Here is a 22,492-nt window from a genome sequence, read left to right as displayed (position 1 = left end):
GGGAGACCTGAAAGGACACTAAAAGTAAAACAAAAAGGCAAATAAACTCAGCTGCATGAAAGGTTTAATTCTCTCAGCAGAAGACATCATAAATAATCCGAGTGCAACAGACTTAGAAGCAGCGTTGTGGAATACAACTATCCAGGAAACGTCGAGTATTCTTACACATCAGTAAGGCAGACATGCGGTCCGGTCGGCGAAGTAGAGACTGAATAAGCAGTTCGCAGACTAGAGAAGAAACAAACATGGACTGTGATACAAACGTTCTCTCGGGAGGGAGTGAAGGAAGGCACACAAAAGCAGAATTATCATTTTGTCTCTCACACTCGTGAAACCTTACACTGCTCACAGTGTCCCGTGCTAGCAAGGGGGTGAGAGTTGGGCAGCCGTTGCACGTGCTGAATTGAAACCTCTTTGCACGGGGGCCACAAACAGAAGAACGCGCGCGGCATGATGTGAAACACGCAGGAGGGTCCGCATGCCATGCGGGAAGGTCCTTAGGAGCACGACTCTTCCATGGAAGTAAAACTCACGGTAAAATGAGGACATAGGTACGCCAGTGTATTTATGATCAAATATGTTTTAAAAGTAATGACCTGCCCACTCGGGGTGCTGTGGGGGAATCCGGCAGACGTCGGGGGAGGCGGTCCCACTGGTGAGTTCGGACATGATCCCCGAGGCAGAAGCTCCGCAGGGCAAGAGGAGCTAGGATCCCAGGCAGGGAGGCTGGGGCCAGGTTAGGGAAGCCAGAGCGGGGCAGATAGAGCCGTGCCTTCCGATTTGGAGGCTGCGAATGCGGATGACACTCTGGAGGAAGGATCTGAGGGCCACCTTTTTCCCCTTGGTGCTGAAGCAAGCGCTTGGCTTTGTTCGGGAGAGCTCTGGTTTCCATTCTCATCAGTTCTGCATTGGCTTAAGCACATTTTTTTTCTTCTTTCTAGAAAGTAGGGTGCCTTTTCCCAAATAGTGCTTCTTGATCAGCTTTCCAGCCAGGGTTATGCTTTCTTCTGTATGTACTCAAGACTAAGTGTTTTTGTTTGTTTGTTTTTTAAAATATTTTATTTATTTGACAGATCACAAGTAGGCGGAGAGGCAGGAAGAGAGAGAGGAGGAAGCAGGCTCCCCAGCGAGCAGAGAGCCCGATGTGGGGCTCGATCCCAGAACCCTGGGATCACGACCTGAGCCAAAGGCAGAGGCTTTAACCCACTGAGCCACCCAGGCGCCCCGTTTTTGTTTTTTAAAGACTTTATATGTTTATTTGATAGAGGTAGCAAGAGAGGGAGCACAGCACAGGGGAGCTGGAGTGGGAGAAACAGGGAGCCCGATGGGGGCTCCATCCCAGGATGCTGGGATCATGACCTGAGCTGAAGACAGATGCTTAATGACTGAGCCACCCAGGCGCCCCAAGACTAAATGTTCTTAAGAGCACTCATTCCCTTGTGCCCTTTCTTAATTGAGAAAGCTCCCCGACCCCACCCCAGGGGGTTTGGGCTGCAGTATAACTGTGCTACCCTCTGGGGCAAAGGTGGTTGTGAAAGTGGAAAACTGATTTTGCTTGTTGGAAACCTGCTGCCTCTCTTGTGAAAGGGAGAGAGAAAGGATTGCAAATTTGTGGTGACCTACTTAGATTTTTCCTAGTAACTAGGATAGAACTGGACAAAAACCAATAAATATATTTTAGAATGACTTTAGCTTTATCAGATATAAGTCTGTGGAAATGCTGCTGGTGCAACTTCCTGATATCTTTACATAAAGGCCATTGGGTTGAGTTCCAGACATTTTTTAAAAAGCTCGAGGCAGGGCGCCTGGGTGGCTCAGTGGTTAAGCCGCTGCCTTCGGCTCAGGTCATGATCTCAGGGTCCTGGGATCGAGTCCCGCATCGGGCTCTCTGCTCGGCAGGGAGCCTGCTTCCCTCTCTCTCTCTGCCTGCCTCTCCATCTACTTGTGATTTCTCTCTGTCAAATAAATAAATAAATAAAATCTTTAAAAAAAAAAAAAAAAAAAAAAAAAGCTCGAGGCATGTTTTGTCATAGATACTACAAAATGGCAATGGTGTTCCCAGCCAGCCACTAAGGCTGTTTCACATAATGTATTGAATTCTGCTGTTAGTGTCATGATCTCTTTTTTTAAATAATGTATTCCTGACAAACCTTTAGGATTTCCTGAAAGATATTCCTGAATGAAATTAGAATATGGAAAAATCAGGGGTGCCTGGGTGGCTCAGTCGGTTGGGCATCTGCCTTTGGCTCAGGTCAGTATCCCAGATCAAGCCCCTAGTCTCAGTCCCTGCATAGCAGAGAGCCTGCTTCCCCCTGGGCCCCTGTACTTGCATGTGCTCGCTCTCTGTGTCAAATAACTGAATAAACTCTTAAAAAAAAAAAAAAAAGAATATAGAAAAATGAGGTAACACATGTAATAAGGAAGTTCTTATCCATGAGAGAGTTATTTATTTATTCATAAAATTTAAAACATCTCAATTTTGGTATAAATGATTGGGTTTGGGTTTTTATCCCCCCCCCCTTTTTGCCCTGAATATTACACATTTCATACACTTAGAAGCTTAATTCTTAAGTATAAGCAAGGTAGTGTCTATTTCCTTTACATTCCTCAAAAAACCCTTAGTGCCCTTAAGAAATTGATGCTCATTTTGGGGAAAAGGTGTTGAGGGAAGTGAGTTTTTTTGTTTTGTGACTAAGTCACAAAAGAAGTTGAGCACTGTCCTTGTGATAAGGAGCTGAATAAAGCTCCAGAGCACATCACGTGACCGTGCAACCCTCTGCTTTGGAGACCTGGTCTCGTATGTCATACATGGGATTTTATTCCTTATGGTGCAGAGAGTAAGTTTAATTGTAGCAAGCCTGTTCTTAGACCCAAACTTCACTTTTAGACCCAAACTTCACTTTTCCCCTAATCTTTCAGTCTTACCATGGCTAGTGATCTCCATTTTCTCTACAGCCCTGACATTTCTATTAACATTTACATTTTCCTATTTCTTTTTTTATTCATCCTCATAATTTATACAAAAAAATAAAGGCGAATGGCCACATAAAAGCTATTTCGAGGAGTGTGCCCATGTGCCTGCCCACGGTGAACTGTCATCTTCAGAACAGATTGTGAGTGTCCTAAAATAAATCTATTCATAAGAAATACTAAAAGGTTGAGTGACGGAAGTTAAGGGGAAATGATTTCCTCATTTTTCAAAGCAGTGGAGTCAAATTTGTCTAAAAATTGAAATGTGAGACAGAAAATGAGTCTAGCTTCCTGAACAAGAAAAACAAAAAAATACTCAACCTAAGGATATATTCAGGTATAAAAGTTTTCCCTTTTTGCCTGGAACATTGGCAGGGGTAAGAAATAAGAGCTGTTTTTAAAAGAGATTCCGAAAGATCAGGGCTTTGATTCGTTGTTGATAGAACTGTACCGGAGCAGCTTTCCTCTGGGGCATCTTGGTAATATGCGGGTTCTTTGTTTTTACTAAAAGCCTTAAAAATATACATACCCTTTGCCTTAGGAATGCCATTTCTAGAAATATGCGCTAAAATGGTAATTGCTTATGTGCAAAAAGAATGGTCAGGATGTTCTTTATAAGCGTTTTCTTGAGTTTCCGTGCACGTGTATTAATTAGATCAATAGCACTCTCTCTGTATAATGCCGTGAAAGAATATGGAAATAAATTCGTAACATAGTAGTTGGGAAGGTCACAGAATGATGGAACAGTGTCATTTTTGTAAGCGTAGTGCATGGTTACACATAGAATAGAGGCGGATGTCTGTGGGTGTCAGGGTAACATGGGGGCTAACTCTAGGTGGTAAAATTATGAATGGCTTTTCTTACTGCTTAGTTATATTTTGTTTTATATCCGTTTCTGTTGGAAAATATGCCCCATGTTTCTTAACTAAAAAACAATGCACTGTATGAAAATTTTTTTTTTTTTCCCACAAGCAAAGCTACTCGACACGAAGGCCAGGCCTTCATACAGGTCTGATCTACCTTGACCCTAAGCTCTCATTTCCTGCTCCTTAGACTCGTGCCCCTCCTCCCCCACTTGATGAGAACAGAACCTCCCGTGCTTGGGCTGTGAGCGAGCTTACGCTTACAGGATTATTGTTCCGAAATTGGGAAGTACTACAGGTTTTGGTGTCTGATTCCGTGATGCTTAGGGCCTGTAGAAGTTACTGCTTCTGGAAGGTACAGGTCATTGATCAGGTTCTGTAAACTGTTCTGTCTTCAGGGCGTAAACCAGAAGAAGAGGGCGTGGAGGACAACGGGCTAGAGGAGAATTCTGGGGACGGACAGGTATGTGCGGCCTTGTCAGTGAATCGGCTTGGTGGGCGGACTCTGGCAGTCACGGGACGGCTGGGCTCTGTTTCGTTGCAGGAGGATGTTGAAACGAGCTTGGAGAACCTGCAGGACATTGACATGATGGACATCAGCGTATTGGATGAAGCGGAGATCGACAACGGCAGCGTCGCCGACTGTGTAGACGACGACGATGCGGATAACCTCCCAGAGTCCCTGTCCGAAAGCCGAGAGCTCGTCGAGGGGGAAATGAAAGAGCTTCCTGAGCAGCTTCAAGAACACGCTGTAGGTAACGCGGCAGTGTCTCTCTAGGATGCGCCGTGAATGTCGTGAGAGATGATAGGGTTTATGTTTGGAATCGAGCGCTCTCGGGGCTGGTTCCGTGGGACTGCGGAGAATCCCGACCATTCTGAAAACACTTTGTTGAGAAGTGTCTCAGCTCGCCGAGGTGAACTTGCCAGGGCTGTGTTGTCATGAAGCATTTCGGGGTGCTGTCAGAGACCTTCCTGTTAGAGGAGCTTGGTCTGTGGTGGTATGGCTCGCATGCCTTGAAAGTAGCGAAAGAGGTTGAAAGTTGACCTTTTCCTGATGAAGAACCAATCTGTGCCTTCCTCCTCGTCAGTCTTTCATAAAGTAAGCTTTGACGTGGTGGGGTTTTTTTGTTTTTTTTTAAGATTTTATTTATTTATTTGATAGAGATCACAGGTAGAGACGCAGGCAGAGAGAGAGGGGGAAGCAGGCTCCCTGCTGAGCAGAGAGCCCGACGCGGGACTCGATCCCAGGACCCTGAGATCATGAGCTGAGCCCAAGGCAGTGGCTTAACCCACTGAGCCACCCAGGCGCCATTTTGATGTGGTTTTTAAAGCATTCGTTTTTTTTTTTGTTTTGTTTTGTTTTGTGTGTTTTTTTTTTTTTTTTTTTTTTTCATTTTAGAAACAAATCTAATTATACTACAGTTATAAAGGTAGTATTTATTGAGTTCTGTTTGCCAGGCATTAGGCAGCTGTCCTTTTAACAAGAATAGGACGTATGTGCGTGGTATTTTGCCGATTCTCCACTTGAGGAAATCGGGGAGTGAAGAGGTAGAGAAGGCTCCGCAGGCAGCACATAGCTCAGAAGAGAAGGAGAATTAAACCCGGGCTAATTCCACAGTCTGTGTGCTTCACTCCTACATTGTGTGCACTTGGTGCGAATTATTTATTAGATTACTTTCCGTGAGGAAGCGTGTGTGTCGGGTGGACTGAAAAGGCTGTGAAAATTAGAAGCTCTTGGGCATCTCGGTAGAAACCCTTATGTGTTGGTTGCTGGGAGGTACCTTGTTGTCTTCGTGGCACCGGTCTTGCAGTGAGTGTCCCATGCACCCCAGGGGACGGTAGCCCTGTTCTCTGCTAGTGGATCTGCTTCTGCCGTGCCTTAGAATATTTTCGCATTTCCTCCTGGAAGTGATTGAGTATCCTGAGAAGTAGGGGACTGTCATCTTTGAATGGGGAGTTTGATTTTGAGAAGTGGATCTCATTTTGATACAAATAGGGTGTATAATTTTACTTTGGTCTAAGTTTCCATTCGCTGGTTTCCTATAAAGGACCTGAAACACTCACGCAGTTATAGGAAGAGCATACCCTTCCTTATTAGCTGCTCTTGCTAAAGGCTGTTTTTTCCTCCTCTGATTAGAAAATTCATACCTTGGGGCGCCTGGGTGGCTCAGTGGGTTAAAGCTTCTGCCTTTGGCTCAGGTCATGGTCCCAGGTCCTGGGATCGAGCCCCACATCGGCTCTTTGCTCAGCAGGGAGCCTGCTTCCTCTTTTCTCTCTGCCTGCCTCTCTGCCTACTTGTGATCTCTGTCAAATAAATAAATAAAAAATCTAAAAATAAACAAAAAAACAAAATTTATACCTTTACTCATTAAAGCCTGGAAACATCCTACATGTCTGCCAGTGATGGTTAAATTATATTAATGGAAGTAGGGTAAGTTAAGAATTAAGCCCATTCACTAGAGGTCTGACACTTGATTTGCTGTGTGACCTTGGGCAAATTACTTAATCTCTCTGGACCTCACTTGTAAAAATGATAGGTTTTGGGAGGATTGAATAGATGAACATTTATTACTAGCTTAGATCCAGAGTCCTCAGACTGGCCAGTGAGCGATTGGAACGTACCCATACCCATTTGTGGCAGTCATCCGTGGCGGCCGATTTCCCAAACAGTAGTCACGACAGAGACCGTCTGGCCTGCAGAGTCTTAAATACTCGCTCTCTGCCCCTTGATAGGAAAAGTTTGCTGACCTTGGTTTAGAACTGTGCCTGGCATATAGCAACACCATAGCGGTGTTGTTACTGTGTGATTATATTCCTCCGTCCAGCAGTACAGTTATTACTGTTACGTAACCGTGTAAACGAAGGAAGTAGGTTCATGTGAACTAAACCGTCCTCAAGAGGGAAGTGAGAATAGGGCAGGGGACAGAATGTGCTGCCACTCGTGTAGACAGAGAAAGGAGAGGGGGTCTTGAACGCATGTGTGCTGCGCTCTTGTGAGCACTCCTGGACTGTCTGAAGACAGTTGCATCAGGGCAAGGAAGGAGTGGTGCACGGGTAGTTTCCTAGTCAGGTAATCGTAATAGCCAGACATATTGTTGGTAAAATATTTGCAAAATAATTTACCCTAAAGTACAACAGCCTTGGGGCTTTACAGCAAGCAGTTCAAATTATTTTGGTTCTCACAAAGTAATATTACGAACCTCCCTTATGTGTTTGGTGAACCCCCACCTTTTTGGACAGAGCCCACCTCTTAGAATAGGAGGTCAACATACCATTCATTTTTCCCCAACAGAGGGGCCTCCATGGGCCACCTGCCTTGGTAGTTCTGTGTTCCTGTCCCTGTACTCTAGGAAACTTAGGAGGCTAGTACTCAGATATGCCATCTCAGTCTGGGCCAGAGTCATCCTGGGGCAGTAGGTTCAGTAGCAGTAGCAATAGCATTTGGGCTTGGAGAAGTGGTGGTGGCCCCAGAGATCCAAGAATCCATTCAGTAGTCTGCTTCTGGTCGTTGTTCACAGAAGAGCAGCCCCCAAACCTGGTGTTCCCGTCGACTTGGGAGAGTCACGTGCTGTCTCATTTTAATCTCTTTTCTGCTCAACTTAAACTCTGTTTTTCTTTCTTTGGTTGTACCTTAAAACCCTCAGTGGTACAATAGTGGGCTTCCCAGTCTATTTGCAGGTACTATTTCTTTAAATTGAGGTAAAGTCAGTCTCTAATGCTGTTTGGATTCCTGCATTGTGTTTAGAATTTTGTCATAAGTGGTTTTTATCGCTCTTTCTTTTCATCTTACAGATGTACTGTTGTGTTATCTAATATTGACATTGCAAACTGTATTTTTGTTTATTTTACAGATAGAGGACAAAGAAACTTTAAACAATTTAGATACTTCATCATCTGACTTCACTATATTACAGGTAAATTGTATGTCTCAGGAATTTTAGAATCAGGTTAGCCTCCCATTTCTGCAAACGCCTTCAGACATTATGTGGCATTCCCAAGTGAAAGTCCTTGCAGGGTTGGTTTGCCCTCTTGGCGTCTTCAGACACTTTGCCTTCCACTTGCCCCAGGTAACAACAGGCCTGTCACATCTTGACTTCCCCTCCAAGCGCTGTGGCTTATCTGCAGCTGAGAGGAGGGCCCGTTTGGGGAAGTTCTTGTTGATTTGATTGCCGGGGGAAAGGCTACCTGTCTGATCTGTTCTGGGGGGCATTCTCTGCAGAAGGACTTGTAAGGGGAGATGGTGGCGGGGGTTGGGGGACACTTCCCCCCCAGGAGATACTAATAATGGGGCCCAGATGTGGATTCAGGAGGGTGGGGATGGCCAGAACGCTGACATCACAGCTGGGGAAGGTGAAATTTTGGGGGTGCGGGGTCTGGTTCTGCCTTTGGGAATTTGTCTCATAGAAAATGCACAGATTTCTTTTGATGACTTTATCATCTTGACTGTATCATCTGTGTAAATATTAAATCTTAGATGAGAACAAATGAGATGTGGACTAACTTTCAGGTAGGATTTATATAAATGTGGGTCTTGAGTTTCCTTTTTAATTTTTCTGCCAGCTTACCTAGATACAGAAACTTAACCTGGGTAGCTGTGTGATTTTCATTGGAAAATACAGTGAGCTTTTGCTGATTTTTGCTGGTTTTGCTGATTTTGGTTCTGGGGGTATTTTGCTGTCATATTTTATTCACTTGTACTGCTTAATTAGAACCCTCTTTCAGATGCAACCTGCATTTGCTTCCGCCAGGCAGGGGCAAGGATAGTTACTGGGAAGTCAGAATCCCAGCTTCAAGGAAGCTGCAGACCTCAAGAAAACCCAGCCCACCTTTAGGGCTAATATCTCTCTCCAGCTGCAGAGCGACACCACCCATTCTTGGCTCTGAAGGGAAAGGGGGAGCTGGGTCTTATCACTTTCTCGAGTCTTTCTAGGTCCAAGACTCCTGTGTTAAAGTGGAAAAAACATAAACCCTTACAGACACCGATAGGGATAGATTTTGTTTCTCTCTGCAGAAAGTTACAGAGAGAATTCTTCTGCCTAGAACGATCTTCGGCTTTAGTTGCGGGGTTCAGTCCCAGAATAGGGTATGTTGCCTGAGAAACAAGATACACAGAATGAACGTATGAAGAAAGTGAGCAGTTTCCCGGGGCTTTCAGAATGGCAGGCCGGCGGCCACGAAGGTGCAGACCGCCCGCCCCCCTCCCAGGCGTGTGTTCGTGCCTGCAGTGTGTCAGGCGTGCGTGCAGAGATGAATGTCGCCATCCTCGCGGGGCCCTTCCTCCCTGTGTGCAGTACAAACCAGCAGGCTGGGGAGAGACCTGGGCTGATGGAGACTCGCGCTCACGCAGCCATGGTGCGGAATGTGGCTCTGCTGTGTGTCCTGAGGCAGTTAGCCAGCCACTCTGTGCCAGGACGGTACTAATAGTACCAACCCGTTAGGGCTGATGATTACTGTGTGGATGTAAAGCGTTTACATTTGTGCCTGGAACCTAGTCCGCACTCATCAGTGGTGGCTGGAATTCCAGGGTAAAGTGCCTCACGCTGAGGGGCTGTGGGCGCTGAGGACCGCGTAGTGAGAGAGAGGCTCTTCTGTAGGGGGGCGGCCTCTGAAGCCGTTGGGAGAAACCTTTCTGGGAGGAGATGTCCCTTGAGCTAGGTGCTGGGGGATGTGTGGGACTCGGCTGGGGATCAGGAGGGGTGTAGATGGGCCTGTCAGGAGAGAGTGATATGAGGGGCCATTGCCGAAAGCTATAGGCCAGAGGGGACCGTGTGCTCACCGTGGTGGCAGATAGACAGCGTAGGGACAGTAAGACCGGGTGCCGTTGGAGGCAAGGAACAGCAGTGGTCTGGATTGCCAGCCAGGGCCTCCTGGGAAGGGTTTCAGGAATGTTTAGGAATTAGAGGTGGCCCAGGGGGAGTGCTGGTGGAAGAGATAAGGGAGGAGTAGTGTGTCATCCTCGAGAGTGCTCAGGTGACCCGGTGCAGATGTGGTAGGACCAGAAGTGAGAACAGGGGTCAGACCGCCTGTGCCTCTGTTCCCTCACTCGTTCGAATTTTCAGAAGTTAAACTACATTAAGTGAAAACCATGACTGGTAAATGTCAGGCACTCTGTTACGTGCTCCAAGTAGACAAAAACCCTGCTCTCTTGGCTTTTAAGGGTTCAGTCTAGGGGGACAGACGGGCGGTCATTGCCATGGAAAGTGAGAACGTTGCCAGGCGCTGGGGAAACGAGGCAGCACGAACAGGAGCAGCCACCAGGTCCTGGGTCCCTTGAGAGTAGCCCAGGCAGAGGGGGTGGGGCGGGGCTCGGGCGGAGGCGGGCCAGGTGCACTGTCGTGTGTGGGCTCTGTCCTGAATGTGACTAGGTTCTCCACCTGTCGTGTCTGTGAGTTTCCTAGTACGTGTTTTAGAATGCCCTTTTTAGTTACAGTTTTTGGTGTAAAGAAGCTGTAGGTTTCATTCATCTGGCACAATCTTATTTGTGTTTTTTGTTGCAGGAAATTGAAGAGCCATCCTTGGAGCCAGGTACTGTTAAATGAAAAACTTACCAGCGGGGGTTTGAACCATTCTAGCTTTCCACCTTCTCTAATTTAAATTCTTTAATTTTAAAAAGTTGCCTTACTGTAGTAGACATTGTTCTGAAGGGTTACGACCCAGAACAGACCAGGATCATAGAGATTGGAAACCCAGCCGTATCACCAGATCTGTGAAGGTGGCTCGCTTTTCATGTCACAGAATGTATTGAGATGAACCAATCTCATGCCTTTTTAAACGTAAACGGCACTTAAACGTATGTAGAAAGTTTGCATGATGCCTCTCGCGAGCTCATTGTTGTGCTCCCCACAAAACAGATCTTGTGATATTGGGCAGTGTCTTAACTTTGTGGTTTTTAATTCAGGCAGTGCAGGTAGCTGTAGGGAGACGCATTTTAAAACATTGAGACATAACTGGATTCCAGAAGAGGAAAGCGTTTCTTCATGAGAATTCCAAACAAATGCTATTCACTTTCTGGACTGCAAATATCTCAGAGCACCGACGGAAGAGATTCTGGTTGTCATGTTGGACTGTTCTGTTAAAAGAAATTCAAAGAAATTTGGAAATTGAGCTGTTCAGTGAATGGTGATACATTGAGTTAAGCACCTTGGACTTTGGAAGCTAAATTTGGAAGAGTCCTATGTAAACGACGACAGAATGAAGACTGTCAAGAATCAGCCAGAAGGTTTTGGGGGTTAAATCTCTGGGATGCTTTTCTCTTCCATGTAGCGTAGCGGCTTACTGTAGCAGTCGGTTGGAGCGCAGGTAGTGTAACCGGTGTAACTTTGTGTACCCGCGGGTTTTCCAATCTCTGTGTAGCTAGCGGTTCTCTTCGTGTTAGTGTGGCAGCCGTGCCAGTTCCGCATTTGTGATTGCTTTATTTCCCTGGTAATTAAACCTTGTGCCATTCTATTCCTGTTAAATCCGTAGAAAATGAGAAAATACTCGACATTTTGGGGGAAACTTGTAAATCTGAGCCAGTAAAAGAAGAAGGTTCCGAGCTGGAGCAGCCCTTGGCACAGGATACAAGTAGCGTGGGGCCAGACAGAAAGCTTGCGGAGGAAGAGGACCTTTTTGGCAGCGGCCACCCGGAGGAGGGTGACTTAGATTTGGCCAGCGAGTCAACAGCGCAAGCTCAGGCGAGCAGGGCAGACACCCTGTTAGCGGTAGTGAAAAGGGAGCCCGTGGAGCAGCCAGGCGGTGGCGCGCGGACGGACTGTGAGCCTGTAGGGCTAGAGCAGCCGGTTGAGCAGAGTAGTAAAGCCTCCGAGCGCACGGAAGCCTCTAGCGAGGAGGCCGCGGAAGCGCCCCCGGAAGCCTCAAGCCCAGACCCCAGAGATAGCAAAGAAGACGTGAAGAAGTTTGCTTTTGAAGCTTGTAATGAAGTCCCTCCGGCTCCTAAAGAGTCCTCAGCCAGTGAGGGCGCTGATCAGAAAATGAGGTTTGTTTTTTCTCAGTTTTAGACCAGACGCTATCTCCTTTCCATTGGTCATTTAATGACACACATAAGCTGTTTTTTCTGCAATTGGCCAGCCAGACTGATGCAGTCGTAGCTTACTTCTGAACCATGTTTTATTTCTCTTTGTTTATTTTAAACTGATTACATAATCTTTTTTCTTTTCTCAACCTATCATGGTTGTTTTCTTTAATTCTTCCTAATTATCTTTAGCCCAGCAGAATTAATTAACTCCTGTGGGTCTGAAATCTTATGGTTAGGTCAGATTTCCAATACCAGTTTGTCGGGGTATCATTTTTTCAGAACTAAATTTCGGGTAGGTATGCAACCTCAGCACGTGTTCTATAATTTTGAGTTTGTTTCGTCTCTGCTTCTTCCTTCTGGAGTGACATTATCTTTTGTCTCTAGTTCTGTCGAAGATGAGTCGGATACAAAAAGGCTTTCCAAAGAGGAAAAGGGTAGGTCACTGGGGCGACAGCGGTCTGTCTCTTGCACCACGTTTGGCCTTGGCAGCGGTGGGCTTTCTGGTTCTCATTCACTGCGTACTGCGTTTCTCACCCAGATTTGCCTCAGCCTCTCCTGAAGCCTTTCTCTGCTCCTCTGCTATTCAGTCTGCAGGTTCTGGGTTGTAGGCAGCAGGCCAGGTCCTCAGAGTTAAGGTACCGATCTGATGCTGACTCTTGCTTTCGCTAGAGCACCGTGACCCTCTCAGGTCGCTGACCCTGACTGTCCCGCGCCCTCCCCCCCCATTTTCTGATGCCTTAGCCTCAGGGACACTTGCAAATGGAAAGCTTTTGTCCAGTTTCAGGATACCTTGGGGTTACCTGGCACATCAGGTTTATCAACACCGTTTGTTTATTAAAAAATTGCTAATGGAGAACACATTTTGTCGGTTCAGAGTCCTTAGCAGCCTAGAATACAAACAAAGGATGTAGGAGGGAAGGTATTTGTGACAAGAAGGAGAAGCATCTGAGTTGGGTTCATCCCGACAGCAGCTTTATGTTCGGAAGCCGCCCCGGTGTGCTGCCTAATGCTCTGGGGTGACTTGTAAGGGAGCAAACGTCTCATGGCTCTAAAAGCCCCGACTCACTCTCGTAAGTGGCGTTGCTCCCAGCCCTGGTGGGCCTCGTGCGCATTTGCAAGGGTTGTGTGAGGGCAGGGGGCGGGCCCTCCTGCCCCAGCTGGCATCTGGGAGAGGTGGGAAAGAGTGTGGTCTGGGATGCCTTCAGTCTGCCAGGTTCGGGCTCCGGTGAGTCTGGTGTTTCTGACCAGGCTTTTCTTTTGAAATAGGTCGGAGCAGTTGTGGTCGAAATTTCTGGGTCAGTGGACTTTCTTCTACTACCAGAGCGACAGATTTGAAGAATCTTTTCAGCAAATATGGGAAGGTGAGACCAGGGGTCTTCTGGAGAAGAAAATGTTTTGAAGCCAGTGTAGTTTGGCCTTGACATACAGACGATTGTGGCCTCCTGGTGACTGCTCTGAACAGCACGTTGCCATTCTTTAAGCTCACATTTGCTCACGGCCGTGGACAATCTGTCTGTCCACGGCTAGAGGGAGAGAAGTGGAAGGTCCCAGAGCCCACGTCAGCTTCGTATTTTTTCTTCCTTTTCCCCGGCTGAAGGCCACCATTTTCAGTCAGAGGATTTCCTGAATTCATTTATGTGGTTTTGGGCTGTAAACTCAGGGAGGGCTTTGGGGGTCGTAGCAGAGGGTGGGTTGGGAAGATTCAGAACACGAGTGAGGCTGTGGCAGGGGGTTGTGAACGGGGCCTGTGGAGCCAGACTGGGGCGGAGAGCTGGAGGCCGCAGCTGTGTGGCCGCGAGCCTGGCCCTTCCCCACGGCATCTGTACATCTGGGAGCCCTCAGAGCTGCTGCTTCCTCCAGATGGTGTGTGGAGCCGGAGCCGAGCTGTTGCTGCCTCTGCCCCGTGACTCTCCACACCCCTGCGCTCACCCACAGCTGGGCCAGCGCTGGCCACGTGCCCTCTGGAGCGCGTGCCTGTCCTCCCTCCCTGCTCGGCCGTGAGCTGTGGCCGTGATGGGTAGAGCGGCCGCCTCCCCCTGGCCCCGAGGCCTGTTGCGGGTCCCTGTGTGTTTCACAGCACCTGTGCTGGGTCGCTTCCCTAGTCGTCCTCAATATCCTGGGCTCCTTGTCTCAGATGTAGCTTTTGGGGCAAGCCGAAGACACGGACTTTTTATTCGTACTAAGGGTTCAACAGATCACAGCAGAGAAAACTAATAGTATTTACTTTGGTTATCAATGTCCAAGAACTGATGAGCAAAATTAAATACGACGTGCCTGTAGCAGTAACTAGCGAGTCCCTGAGGCTCGTCCCTTTGATGATTCTCTGTGGCCCTCAGCAGGTGGGTGCTCCCAGCAGGGACCTGTCACCCGGGGCCTCCAGTGTCCTGGGTACATTGCAGGCTTTGGGTATTTGAGTCAGGGAGCAGCCCTTTCAGAAACTCCCTTGGATCTGAGTCTCCCTGTGGCCTAATACAGGAATAGGGATGGGAGTATAGGCTGTGTGGGACCTCCCCGAGCCCGGGGGCCAACCCTCGGCTTGTGGGCCGTCAGGAAAACTGAGTCATGTGTGATGATGTGCCTGTAGCGCTGGGACGTGCGCACCACGTCTCGTGGTTGCTCCGAGTTCGTGTCCTCTGTCGGGCTCCATCCGTAGGCCTGTCTTCCTGCCTCACTGCGCATGCGGCTGGTGGGCTGCCGGCAGCGGCGTGCCGTGCATCTCACTTCCGTGCCGCTCCTCGGCACTGCCGTCCTGGTCCCCAGGAGGAGCGGCTGGAAGTTGGGGGCCTTCTGGGGGCAGAGCCTCCGAGGAGTTGCAGTGAGGCAATAGCCTCATCTTCCCCGCTGTCAGGTGCCACTTGTGAAGCACCAGGTCACGGCCTCCCCGATGTCCGCACCCCAGGAAGGTCGCCAGGACTCTCCGTTCCGCGGGAAGCATCGGGAACTGGGATGCCTTGCTCGTTTCCCATGGGGGCTGGAGGGGACTCCTGTCTGAGCTTTCCTTTGTGTGCTTTCCTTTGAGGTGGTGGGTGCCAAGGTGGTGACAAATGCCCGGAGTCCTGGAGCTCGCTGCTACGGCTTCGTTACAATGTCCACAGCAGAAGAGGCCACAAAGTGCATTAACCACCTGCACAAAACAGAGCTCCACGGGAAGATGATCTCAGTGGAAAAGGTGAGTGGTCGTTTTCTTCCAGGGACGTGACCCTTTTAAATATATATCAGGTAACGTGTACGTGTCTGTGGTAATACTTGGATTTGATTCTCTTTTTCAGGCGAAAAATGAGCCTACTGGGAAGAAGACCTCTGAAAAGAGAGAGGGTGAGGGGAAAAAGGAGAAGTCCAGCACCAGCGACAGGTACTGCTCTGCTCCGAGGGAGCTGTGGCCGACTTCTCTGTAGTTCCCGGTCTGCGCGTTTTCCACAGCTGGGGGGGCGCAGGGCTCCTCACCCCCTCCTTTCTTAGGTTTGGGGGAAGGGTCTCACCTGCGGCAGCTGAGACGGTCCTTCCTGCAGGCCCGATGCCAGGGGAGCTTGGGGAGAGCAGGGGGGACTTCCTGTTGTTCACTGTCGCTTCGTGCTGGTCCAGGCAGCCTCCTGCGGTGCTCGGGCCAAGGGTCCCAAGGGCCAAGGGCTGATTCACTTCGCTTCTTGAGTACGGGACATAACACGCTTGTGTTTCCTGGGCCGGTACTTCTAGGTCTGCGAACCTTAAGAGGGAAGATAAAGCTGATCGGAAGGAGGATGTTAAGAAGAGCGAAGACGGAGGCGGGGAAAAGAGTAAAGATCAAGACGATCAGAAACCTGGCCCGTCAGAGCGATCCCGGACTACGAAATCAGGTGTTGTCCCCCGAGATACCACCTGTGTTTTTTCTCTTCCTGGTTGGTGTCGTTTGTGGTTCGCTGTAGTCAGGCAACAGCACGGACTGGATTTCTTTGCCGTAGAGTTGATTGCTTTTTGCTAATCTGAGTGTTTCTTGTTTCTTACGTCACACAACTCCTTTCCTCCTGTAGGAAGTCGAGGAACGGAGCGGACCGTGGTGATGGATAAATCGAAAGGCGTGCCTGTTATTAGTGTCAAAACATCAGGATCCAAAGAGAGGGTGAGTACTAATTTTCTAAGTAGGGCATAGTATTTTCTCATTTCGCATTTCTTTCCTTTACGTTTCTGTAGAGTTTAGGCAGTTCTTGAACTCCATTTAAGAGGAAGGTGGTATACCTTTTCAAAATGTAGACAGCTTGATATGCTAAAAAGCAAAGAGTTTAAAAAGTTTTTGTTTATAAATACTTCACTCTTTTCTGATGACAGGTTTTTTAAATTTTTTTATTTTATTTCCCTAAAGCAGATTTTAAAATTCACATGTGGTGAAGAAGGTTCCATAGTAGATCCAGGGTAGAGCACTGGTCTTAAAAAATTCAAATATGGGACTGGTTGGTTCCTGTCCTCCCTGCCCCGAATCAGCCCGGGTCTGGCTGTTTCCGTTGCCTCCCCTGGAAGTTGCAGCAGCTCCGTCGTGCGTTCCTAAACTCACATGCAAGCCAGCCAGCCTTTCCTGCCTCTCCTGAGTCCGGCCTCCATTTTGGTTCAGTCCCACACTCTTTCTCCTTGAGATGCTCCACAGAACACAATTCACAGAAGGACCCATCTCAGGTTCTTAACCACTTCACTCCTCCTGCTCTAAGGGTCTTGGGCAGCTGTTGTCCATAAATTCAATTTTTGATAGATTCAGGTCCGGGGTCCCCAAGGCCACCCACATGCAGTGATTCGCTCTAAGGACCGCTGGGCTTACCCTGTGGTGGCACGCCCAACGAAGATTGACTCCAATGGTGCAGTAAGGACACGCAGCCAGATCGTGGGGGAGAGACGCAGGCAGAGTGTGTGGGAGACCCTTGCAGGCTCCCTGGACCTCTCCTCTGCCCGTGGGCTCACGCAGCGCTGAAAGTGCGCCCATCACCGTCGCCCGTTAGAGCCTCAGCACCCCAGGCTTTTACTGGGGCCTGGTTACATAGGCATTCTGCCAGGTACAGAACAAACTTCTGTTTGAGATTTGAGAGCAGGTGGTCAGCCCAAAGCACATTTGCATGGTCTAGGCCCAGTGAACCGCCCTTACCAGGGAGCTCTTGCTTGGAGGCGCTCTGGGCACTAAGTTCCCAGGTGCCAGCCCCTGGCTGGCCATGCCGCCGTGTGGTGCGAGGTGACAAACCGTTGAAGCTCTGGCAAGCCAGCCTTGCAGTTACGGAAGGTTTTAGTCTGCTTGGGTTTGCGCAAATCTGTAATACAAGTGAGCTCTTTTACGTTTATTTTACGTAAAGTAATTGGAAAATGGCCAAAACGGGAGTACAGGCTCCAGGGCTGAGATGGGGCGATCTCATCAGGATCACTCGGGAATCCTCAGACACGCCCGAAGTAGCTGTGGTCAGGTGCTCACTGCCTGTTTAGTTAAGGAAGGAAAAGAACAAGAGTAAGGAATTGATTGTAGATGCAGAAGACAAAGTATTAAAAAAATTGGTTACGATCATTAATAAGTTTTGGCGTGGAAGTGCTGCCGTTTCGACCCCGTTGAAAGTACTGGGGGTAGTTGAGCATGGAGATAAGGCTCTTTGAATTATGAGAAGGAAAATGTGATGTTTTTTTTGTTTTTTTGGGGGGGGTTTGTTTGTTTTGTTTTGTTTTTAAGATTTTATTTATTTATTTGACAGAGATCACAGGTAGGCAGAGAGGCAGGCAGAGAGAGAGGAAGGGAAGCAGGCTCCCCACTAAGCAGAGAGCCCGATGTAGGGCTCGATCCCAGGACCCTGGGATCATGACCTGAGCCAAAGGCAGAGGCTTTAACCCACTGAGCCACCCAAGCGCCCCAACGTGACAGTGTTTAGGAGGGGAACGCCTTGTTACTTGGTTGTACATTAAACATACAGTGTTCATTTCCAACCTTCGTGTCGGATGCGCGGACCTGGACCTGCCTGATTCTTCTGTTGTCATTTCTGCTTTAACTTCTGGATGTTTTTGGTCAACCAGGTGTCCAAGAGCCAGGATCGCAAATCGGCCAGCAGAGAGAAGCGGTCAGTTGTGTCCTTTGATAAAGTCAAAGAGCCTCGGAAGTCAAGAGACTCTGAGTCCCGCAGGTGAGTCCATGTCCAGGAGTGTTACTGGTTTGCTTGTATCTCTGGACTAGTTATAATCATGTCGTAGGGGGTATTTCCAAAGTCCTCTGTGGAATATTGCGTTAAACCTCTTGACTCCTTTGGCTTTCATCCTGTGTTTTTTTTGTTTTGTTTTTGTTTTTGTTTTTGTTTTTCAATGATCTCAGAGAAGCACATAGGTCCATCTCTCTTTTTTTTTTAAGATTTATTTATTTATTTGACGGAGCACAAGTAGGCAGAGAGGCAGGCAGAGAGGGGGGAAGCAGGCTCCCCGCTGAGCAGAGAGCCCAGCACAGGGCTCGATCCCAGGACCCCGAGACCATGACCTGAGCTGAAGGCAAAGGCTTAACCCGCTGAGCTCCCCCCTCTCTCTCTCTTTTTTGAAGATTTTATTTATTTGACAGTGAGAGAGGGAAATAAGCAGGGGGAGTGGGCAGAGGGAGAAGCAGGCTTCCTGCTGAGCAGGGAGCCTGATGTGGGACTCGATCCCAGGACCCTGGGATCATGACCTGATCTGAAGGCAGCAGCTTAATGACTGAGTCCCCCAGGCACCCCTGCCCATCTCTTTATTAAAGATTATGGAAGGTAATAGTAGGGAGCTGGAATGCCTTCCTGGTATAGTAGTGCTAGTTAGCAAACATTCCAAATATACTCCGGAAGCTGTGGAAAGGGAAAAAGGAACAGTGGCGCGTATGTAGGGAGAGAGTTACAACAGTTAATTTTGCCTATCAAGAAACCTTTTTTTTTTTTTTTTTAAAGATTTATTTATTTTAGGGGGCAGGTGGGGAGCAGAGGGGGAGAGCGAGACTATCAGACAGACTCCCTGTTGAGTGCAGAGCCCTACATGGGGCTGGATCTCATGACCCAGAGATCATGACCTGAGACCAAGACTCAGACGCTCCACTGAGTGAGCCCCCCCAGGTACCCCTAAACTTCATAGTCTAAAATAATCATTAGTGCTATTGGCAGAGTAAGAATGAGTAAAGGGGGTAAAGCATTGTTTTTAATTAGTCCACACTCAGCTTCCTGCTTCCAAGGGCAAGGCAGCGGTCAGCGGGCACTCTTCTTGAGGTAACTGGCAGATAGAGCTGCAGACCTGACCCATGCGCGTGTGGGGTTGTAATCTGCGAACGCGACAGGGTAGACTAGAGCCTGAGTAGCTTCAGTTCACTTGGCTGCTCTTTATACAGTGCTTTGGGTCTCCCGCTCACGCCCGTGACAAAACCCTCCCCATACACTGGTGACTGAACGTGAACGTGAAACATAACGTCTGCGTTCGCAGAAAGTGTACATGAGCGAATTCAGGAGTTAGGGTTGGACAGCTCAGAATGTCACAGAGGAGAAGTTGACCGAATGCAAACGTGACTTCTGTATATGAGCGATGGGAACAAATGCAGTTTGAAATCAGTGCAATAAGGCAACGGTAACATGACCGGAGAGCGGACAGGAGAGAGCTGCCTACAGGACAGGCCAGGTGCCGCTGGTCGTGCCGTGGGCTCCGCCTCGCTGGGCATCAGGAGTGCATATGAGAGGAGTAGCTGTTTTGGTCCAAACCACAAGCACAGTGAGGCCAGAGTATGCATTTCTGCAGGTATAGACCGGATCTGTAAGTGGGTGGCCAGGGCTTGTGGGAGGACCGCTGGCAGCCGTCGCCCCGGCTCCTCGCCACCACACGCACAGGGGCCAGCGGGGAGACTGGCGACAGTGGATGCCGCGGGTCCCCGCCCAGCCTCGCCGGCACCTCCCGCAGCCGCTGCAGGCCCCTGCTGGTTGGTCAGCTTGTACAGCTGAACTTGTACAGCTGCATCCAGAAGTTTCGATGCTAGTGCCCTAGCCCTGTCTCATGGGGACTCATTGAAGCTCATGGGTCAGGGAGGAGAGGTTTTCGGTGAGACTTGATTTGCTGTGAAAAGTGTGTCTGTTGCTTGTTGTTAGTGGGCTGTTCCGTGGAATGAGGTGTGGAGCTCCAGAAAAAACGTTCAGGGAGCGAGGCTGAGCTCGTACTCTAGCTGACCCTCAGCGTGCACACGCCTCTTGGCCTCATGGCCCGCCGGGCAGGAACCACGTGGAACGGGGCCTAGCGGGCATGGCAGGGCCGCCGCTGCCCTTGCCCTCCTGTCCGCGGGCCTGCAAAGCTGGAGACCCATAGTAGGAGGCACAGCCCCGAGCCCGCATTTGTGCCGCGCCCCGGGGTGGGTCTGCGTTCTCCGGGGTGGGCGCTGTGGTCTGTGTCCTGCAGCTCCGTGGCCCCGGGCCCCTGCAGCTGCTGCTGTCCCGCAGGGTGCGTGAGCGCAGCGAGTGGGAGCAGCGCATGCAGGCGCAGTGGGAGCGGGAGGAGCGGGAGCGGCTGGAGATCGCCCGCGAGCGGCTGGCCTTCCACCGGCACCGGCTGGAGCGCGAGCGCATGGAGCGGGAGCGGCTGGAGCGCGAGCGCATGCACGTGGAGCACGAGCGCCGGCGGGAGCAGGAGCGCATCCACCGCGAGCGCGAGGAGCTGCGGCGCCAGCAGGAGCTGCGCTACGAGCAGGAGCGGCGGCCGGCCGTGCGGAGGCCCTACGACGTGGACGGCCGGTGAGTCGGGCTGCTCTTAGTCCCCGGGGCGCTCGGGATTGGGGGATGGGCCCCAGGGTCACCTGAACGGGAGAGTCTTGTTCCGGAGGTGGCACGGTACATGCTACAGCCCCGTTTGACGTCCTCTACTTCGTCCGGAACCTGGGAGGTGGTTGGTGGGGGTGGAGAAATGGTTGCACAAAGCAGCGCCTGTCTGGTGCCTCAAGTTCAGGTCCTAGCGCAGACCCCTGAGGAGGGAGCGCGGACTCGCAGAGCTATACGTGACACGCGAGGGCTAAGCAGGTGGCCGGAGACCAAAAAACGGCTCATTCGGGCCCCCTTTTTAGGCTTTGTTGTCACTGTAGTGGTTTGTTCTGGTTTATTCCAAGAACATTGTTTTGTTTCCCTGACATACTGGTGTGATGTGTGAATTCTGAAATGAGCCCCATTGATAAGAGCCTGATTTCAAACCTGCTGTTGGGAGTTGGGGGTGGTAGTCCCTGTACTGGTGCGATCCAGGCTTCTCTGCCTGCATCCCCACTTGGGAAAAACCAGTTTGTACTCATGTGCTGTCAGCTGCACGGCTCAGAGCGGGCCCGGGTGACGGCCAGCAGGACCGCTCTTCGGGGACTTTGTGCTATTTTTGGACTTAGGACCTTTGTGCAAAATACTGTTGACGGGAGTCCGTTACGGCCCTAAGTGTTTTCAAACCATGTGTTTCAAGTGCCTCTCAAAGCCCTCTCACTGGTGTCTTTGCTGGGTCAAGTCCACCTCGGAGGAGAGCCCTTTTGCAAAGGAGAGCTCAGCGTCCCGCCTCTCGCTTGCTGTCCTGGTCCAGGCCGTGCACAGTTCTGGAGGGGACCCGCAGGGGTGCACGTGTGCCCACTCCTGTTGGGGAAGCCGCAGCTCTTCCGTGCAGGGGACGCGGGGCACGTTGGAGGAAATAGAGCAGATCCGACGCGAGTTGGATCACGTCACCCTGCCAGCCCCCCTCAGATCACGTAGCAGAGAAGACCCCCCAGTAAAGTCCGTTCACATTTTGGGAAGTGGCAGGAGCCAAGGACCAAGGAGGGTCCGACTCACCAGCTTCCCCCGAGGTCACGAAGGTGGAAGAGAAGCTAGGTTCACCTCTTTCTTTTCGTTGCAGACGCGACGATGCCTATTGGCCCGAAGCAAAGCGGGCTGCCCTGGACGAGCGCTACCACTCTGACTTCAACCGCCAGGACCGCTTCCACGACTTTGACCACAGGGACCGGGGCCGCTACCCGGACCACTCTGTCGACAGGTCAGCCGGGTCCCCTGGCCCTGTCCTCTCTCGCTTGCTCTCTGTTCTTTTCTCTTCTAAGTGCCTGAGAACTAGGGTCAGCCCTTTTAGGCTTTGTGGGCCCACTCAACCCATCAGAGCATGAAGTGCCTGGTTTCCATGTGGAAGTGTTTTGTCTGGGAGGGCCTAACCAACTTAATTTCTCTTTTCTTAATGTTTTTATGTAAACTATCTTTTTCAGGAGAGAAGGTTCAAGATCTATGATGGCAGAAAGAGAAGGACAGGTGAGTCAGAAACTCCAGTTGTGTCCAGCTTTGCCTTGGGATCGGTTCTATCTCCTTTGGCGTGCCTTCTCCTCTCTCTGCAGCTGAGGGGGAGAAGCCGTGTATCCTGGAGCCTCTCCGGGTCTTGACCCTGAGGTTCTGTCCGCCTCTGAGTAAGAGCCAGTAACGCCCGGTAGTCCCGACTAACGAGCTTCGGGCGCGGCTGGCAGGGCGGCGGCATGCTTGTGCCCCGCGCAGCTGAGCGCAGGCGAGTCCAGGGCGGCCTCGGGAGGCAGCTCACTCTCTGGGCCATACCCAGAGTGCCTTGCAGGGTGAGTGCGTTAGAAAACGGGCTTGATCGACTCCTTTTTCCTGTCTTAGACTTAGTTTGAGAACTTCCCCAAAGAGCCCTGACTTCCGCGGGCTTGGAAGAT

General features: G+C 50.0%; 1 protein-coding gene across 4 annotated transcripts in view; it reads left to right on the top strand.

Annotated features, from left to right (window-relative positions):
* SAFB (scaffold attachment factor B) overlaps positions 1–22,492 on the top strand; it is a 36,595-nt gene that overhangs the window by 9,815 nt on the left and 4,288 nt on the right. For 2 of the 4 annotated variants that reach the window (XM_082734622.1, XM_082734621.1), the window contains exons 3-18: positions 4,232–4,296; positions 4,378–4,584; positions 7,685–7,747; positions 8,308–8,340; positions 10,331–10,358; positions 11,298–11,808; positions 12,232–12,281; positions 13,114–13,208; positions 14,867–15,016; positions 15,117–15,199; positions 15,541–15,680; positions 15,855–15,943; positions 17,857–17,963; positions 20,262–20,552; positions 21,679–21,816; positions 22,037–22,079. In XM_082734622.1, coding sequence (XP_082590748.1) covers positions 4,232–4,296; positions 4,378–4,584; positions 7,685–7,747; positions 8,308–8,340; positions 10,331–10,358; positions 11,298–11,808; positions 12,232–12,281; positions 13,114–13,208; positions 14,867–15,016; positions 15,117–15,199; positions 15,541–15,680; positions 15,855–15,943; positions 17,857–17,963; positions 20,262–20,552; positions 21,679–21,816; positions 22,037–22,079 — 2,093 coding nt within the window. The remainder of the gene's footprint in view (positions 1–4,231; positions 4,297–4,377; positions 4,585–7,684; positions 7,748–8,307; positions 8,341–10,330; positions 10,359–11,297; positions 11,809–12,231; positions 12,282–13,113; positions 13,209–14,866; positions 15,017–15,116; positions 15,200–15,540; positions 15,681–15,854; positions 15,944–17,856; positions 17,964–20,261; positions 20,553–21,678; positions 21,817–22,036; positions 22,080–22,492) is intronic. The other 2 variants (XM_082734624.1, XM_082734623.1) reach the window with 1 other exon arrangement.

Source organism: Mustela nivalis (genome assembly GCF_964662115.1).
Source record: "Mustela nivalis genome assembly, chromosome: 1".
Classification (NCBI taxonomy): domain Eukaryota; kingdom Metazoa; phylum Chordata; class Mammalia; order Carnivora; family Mustelidae; genus Mustela; species Mustela nivalis.
This window is presented reverse-complemented; position numbering and strand designations above follow the sequence as displayed.